General features: G+C 35.0%; 1 protein-coding gene across 2 annotated transcripts; it reads right to left on the bottom strand.

Annotated features, from left to right (window-relative positions):
• Positions 1-584: 584 nt before the first annotated feature.
• On the bottom strand, positions 585-4,623 carry LOC142539647 (homoarginine-6-hydroxylase 2-ODD-C23). 2 transcript variants are annotated; one of them, XM_075645245.1, is made up of 12 exons: positions 4,484-4,623; positions 4,174-4,289; positions 3,076-3,194; positions 2,916-2,979; positions 2,310-2,377; positions 1,833-1,891; positions 1,580-1,745; positions 1,468-1,487; positions 1,342-1,388; positions 1,194-1,274; positions 987-1,076; positions 585-866 (listed from the first exon to the last, which is right to left on the bottom strand). In XM_075645245.1, the coding sequence occupies exons 1-12, from the start codon at positions 4,515-4,517 to the stop codon at positions 738-740; spliced, it is 993 nt and encodes a 330-aa protein (XP_075501360.1). In that variant the 5' UTR covers positions 4,518-4,623; the 3' UTR covers positions 585-737. The 2 variants fall into 2 exon arrangements, with proteins under 2 accessions (XP_075501360.1, XP_075501361.1); XM_075645246.1 differs by lacking the exons at positions 2,916-2,979; positions 3,076-3,194.
• Positions 4,624-5,020: the final 397 nt, after the last annotated feature.

Below are 5,020 nucleotides of genomic sequence, written 5' to 3'. Positions count from 1 at the left end.
GTAAAACCCTCTGTGAATGGAGCAAATATATTCGATATTTAAAAAGACTTTTACTTTTACATAAAAGTTTTTATGTTTTCTTCCATTTCTCACAAGGATGACAATTTCGATTTGCCCCAACCATAACATTTTCACGAAGGGAATTTTTCTAGCAAATTGTAGCTAAAAACTGGAGAACCAACCCAAACCAGTCGGTGAAAAAGGGACCGATTGAGCAATCGGTTTAAATCCACTCGTTCATCGTACAGGCTTTTAATGTAGGTTATATGAACCGGCCTGGGTCCGGATATTAATTAAAATTCAAATTTCCCTAATTTCTTTAGGATGATTTTCATATTTCATTTTACTTTATAGAGTAATTTGGAAATAAAATACATGCTCATTCATACTTCATAAAAATTTTTTGATATTTTGGCACATTTTCTCATTGTATTTCAACTATACACATTCTAAAAAATGGGGTGGAGGAATTATACCCCTGCTACGGGATAAGCCTGGGTTTTAAATTTCCTAGCCTGGTTCTTCGTGGCCAGATTAGATTTGGTCTGAGCCACACCAGTCCGACCGGTTTTCGCCTCCGATCATAATCAAGAACTGAGATGTGTCATTTCACCCGGCATAAACAAAGACCTCGTTTAATCAGATCATTTTTTGGGCACCATGAGCAGCATAAGTGGACAAGAAATAGCCGTTCTACAATAATACAATGGTGATGGCAAAACATTACACCAAAAGATCTATTCGACAAAATTCGTAACGACTTTACCAACCAAATGTTTTCCATATACAGCTCCTTCAAACTTCTTCGCACCCCCCGTCTTCTGCACACATGTATCCAACGGTTCTATCGCAGCATCGAAGTTAGGCTGTCATGAAGAAAATCCACATAAAATGGAAATGTTGGTGGGAAGAGGAGAGATGATTTGCAAGGATTCACTCCCCATTCTATTCTTGTACTTTCTGAACACTGTTGGGATGAGAGTTACCTCATAGAAGTACGCAACACAAACACGATAGTTTCGAGAGTTGTTGATGACTTGATGGAGCGTTGATTCGTACAGACCATTTGTTAGAATCTGCCATTTTTCAGAAATTATCTTTCGGTGAACAATTTGTATATTTAGGATTGAGTGTATGCTGCAGCATACAAAAGTTTCCGACTGATCGCTAGTGTGTTTGAGGTAAGGGTGTACCTTAAGCATGTCACCAATGTTACAAACAAAAGTGCCAGGAATTGGCATTGCTGATATCCATTCTCCCTCACTGTTTCTCACCTTTAATAAATCAAACAGCTCAATTAACATGCTAAAGAGAAATAAAACAAAGAGAAGAACATAATACCTGAAGGGCAGTTATATCGTCATCTTGATTGACTAATGTCAGTAAACCTGAAAACAAGAATCATAAATTGTGAGAGAATAAACAAGAGGATAAAAAAATAGATATCTAACGATAAAAAAACATTACCGTAGTCAGTGTGAGCTCCACTAGATTCATTCAAATGGCAGACGAAAGAAAAATTAATTAGCAGTAAACCGAGTGAAAGAAGATGAAAAATTAATATTAAAACCTTGCTCACCACCCAATGTCATTCTTTGGCATTTCTTGTCCATATGGATGAGAGCCAACAGGATATCCGATTATGCGAAAAACCCAAAATGGATCTCCTGCTCTACTCCCTTCGAACGCATCCATTGATCCCCCCAGGGCTAGAGCAATGCCCCTCATTATCTTTCGAGACAGATCTATAAACTCATAATATGGTGATTTCATATAGATTGTTAGACAAAAAGATTCAGGAACAGAGTATGGAACTTTATTGGACAAAGTACCTGTGCAAAGGTTGATGTACTCCTCCATTAAATTTTTAAAATTCAGAGGATCATTTGGCCTGTGTACATACAGGTTCAATACCAAACAGTCACGGATATGAAGTTAGTCTCACTTCAAATTGTTCAGCAACCAACTCAAATCAAACAGGCAGAGTGGGTGCTTAACAAAAAGATTTACCGTAACAATAGAATTGCAATGGGTTTCTTAGTAAAATATGGAAAACCCATTGTTATGTTAACTATCTTGTGCAAATCTGCAAGCATTATTGAGGTTCATAATGGCAATCTTAAAACTTACACACAATTTTAAAACTCAGTCATGTACAAGTTTAAATATAAAATTCTCCAAAGCTAAATAATTTAATTTGAAATTACATGTCCTCGACAAAGTTTGACAAGGGGTAAATAATCAAAACATATGAAATGAGAAACTATTCTTTGCCAATAATTTAACAGCTCAAACTGAACTTTATATACCACTTGTTTGATCCCTCCATAACTTTGCCAAGAGCACCATACATTCCAGGTTTTACTTCCTTATAGCACTGTTATTCACAAACAATGTGTAAATATTAATCTCAGCCATAGTTACTAAAAGCACAAGGTGCATGTGTATCGTATAGCCAAGGAGCACGCATCTTATTTAGTAAGATATCCACAGGTATCATATGATAGAATATTATCACATATAACAAAATTACAAACTAATGAATAATCATAAAACAAAAGCCACATCATTTGTCAGAGAAAATGAATAACATCATCCTGAATTTCATCTTGAAAAAATTCCTCGACATCTTATTAGTGCCAAGAATAATTTACAACATCATTGATTAAAACTGTTTGCCAGCACAACATTCCAAAGATGTCATTCAAAGCAAGAAGCAACATTCTTGACTCATAAACAATAGAGTAAACAAGAATCGGCATTCACGATACAAGTTATAAGACATAATCCTGGAAGTGTCAATGGGGGATGGATCAGCACCAAACGAGTTTAAAACTAAGGTATGTCTGATGAACAGTTGGACCAACCAAGCAACACTTAATAGTGAAAAAAAGGTGTATAAAATCTCAACCTACATCAATGGCTTCATGCATATCAGGTACGCCTTTCGTTATATTCTCACCGACTCGTTGATATCCTCTGTATTCAAAAGGGCATTTTGAGTAAAAAAAACTGTACTGATCATGTCGAACCTCAGTCATTACTCACACGACATTGTTATTGCATTCCACAAACCTGTATCCAGTTGCTGCAGATAGTTTAATCTTTAGCTTCTCTTCATACGGTAAATTAAAAAAATGGTGTGCTACACTTCTAACTTCTTTAAGGAAAGAGTCAGGGATACCATGTCCCTTCTGCAAAATTAAAGACATTGACGTAAGAATTCAAAGGCTACAACCATTTTCCTTTTCATAAAAATATTTATTATCTTCAAAAACCACCATGATCTCATTTTTTCCTAAAAACTCATTTTCACATCCTAACATGATCAGTGCTGTTAACTAAATTTTCACTTCTCCTATAAATAAGATATTATTATGTTATATTTTAACACAGATAATAACCCTGAAAATAAGTGGTCGACACCTCATACACTCAATACATGTTGACAAGCAGCCATCCACTTGGATCAATAAAAGTGAATTCTCAAACTGATAGCCAACTCCTCAATATCAGCATTTGAACAAATTACTAGCTAAGCCAGAGAACCAAGGAGCCATGTATCAAAGCTGGAAATAGAGCCAATGAAGAATACATGAATGGTTGCAGATTTCTTGAGTTGACATCCCAGCCAGACAAGGAATCCATCCAGATTATAAATCCCACAAAAATTTAGTTGTACCCCCAAACTTTGAATGTAAGTACAAAACAAAGGTTACTTACAAATCTAATGTTGGGAGGGTTTACCCCGGGTAACATCCTAGCCTCCCTAATGTGTTTTTAGATACCCCAGTTATATCATAAACAGATTTCTTCAGTATAAATTTTACCCTACCCGGTCAGTGAATTGACAGTCGAAATGGTTTATCTGATAGACTGATACCATTCTCTAATGTATTTGTGGCATACCCTTCGGCTAATTGCCGGACACCTAATTGGAGAAAAAGTAATGGAGGTTGGAGAAGGTTAAGTGGTTTAGTAGCTGTGTGGTTTCATTTTCGCATCCCATCAACAACAAAAGAATCACAGGATATCACCGCAACAATGAACTGTGCTTCTCTACGTACGGAAAAAAAATACAGCTCATTTCCCAGTAAATTTCTGAACACGGGATTGAGCCAAACAAACAAAAACAAAGATCATCACATAACCAGATTAAACTGAGAAAATTACCACATAAAAGAACCCAGCTTCGCGACAAGCCTGGTGTAATTGTTGAACGACATGGGCTACACCTCCATCTAGAGACATGTTTGGATCATCCCATTTCTCCACCAGAGGACTGATATCTGTTCCATAATTTTTTTACAAAAATAAAAATAAATAAATTAGCTCCCTTTAAGATGCCAATACACTCTTATTAGCTGGCATAATCGAATCTTCTTCGATTTAAAAAAATAAAACTTAGCAATGGAACACGGAAACAGAAATCGAGAGAGGATCTGGCAACAAAAACAATTTAGAATTCGATAAAATTTATTACCGATCAAGGGGATGGATTTGAAGTCCGTGGCCATGAGCGCTCTGTGCTTGGCTTCTCTTGAAGCAGACGAATCAGACTGGAAAAGATCAAAAGATTGCTAGATTCTGACTCGGGTGATTCCTGTGGGCCCTTTTTACACTGGGCCAACTCGTTACATTATTGGGCGGGCTTTTTATCCATCTGAAGTTCGTGAGAAAGTCTATTTAAGATATTTTTTAAAAGTTTTTTATTTAATAGATTTTTATTGAGATTCATGAAATATCTCAAATTTGTCATTTGTTATAGATTTTTAATAAGATTTTTTTATACATTTGTAATTTTTTTCATATAATTAATAATATCTTATTATTTTTTAAAATTAAAAATTATTTGACATAAATAATATGTATAGTTTGAAATATTATTTTTATATTATTAATTATTATATATTATGACACATTTTGAAGATTAGAGAAAGTGAGATAGAGTGTAGATGTGAAAGAGAGAGAGAAATATGTGAGTTATAAATTTAAAAGTCCATCTAAATTTTTAGATTTA

The sequence above is a fragment of the Primulina tabacum genome, chromosome 3, assembly GCF_025594145.1.
Source record: "Primulina tabacum isolate GXHZ01 chromosome 3, ASM2559414v2, whole genome shotgun sequence".
Classification (NCBI taxonomy): domain Eukaryota; kingdom Viridiplantae; phylum Streptophyta; class Magnoliopsida; order Lamiales; family Gesneriaceae; genus Primulina; species Primulina tabacum.
The sequence above is the reverse complement of the archived record's forward strand: the minus strand, read 5'-3'. Positions and strand labels throughout refer to the sequence as shown.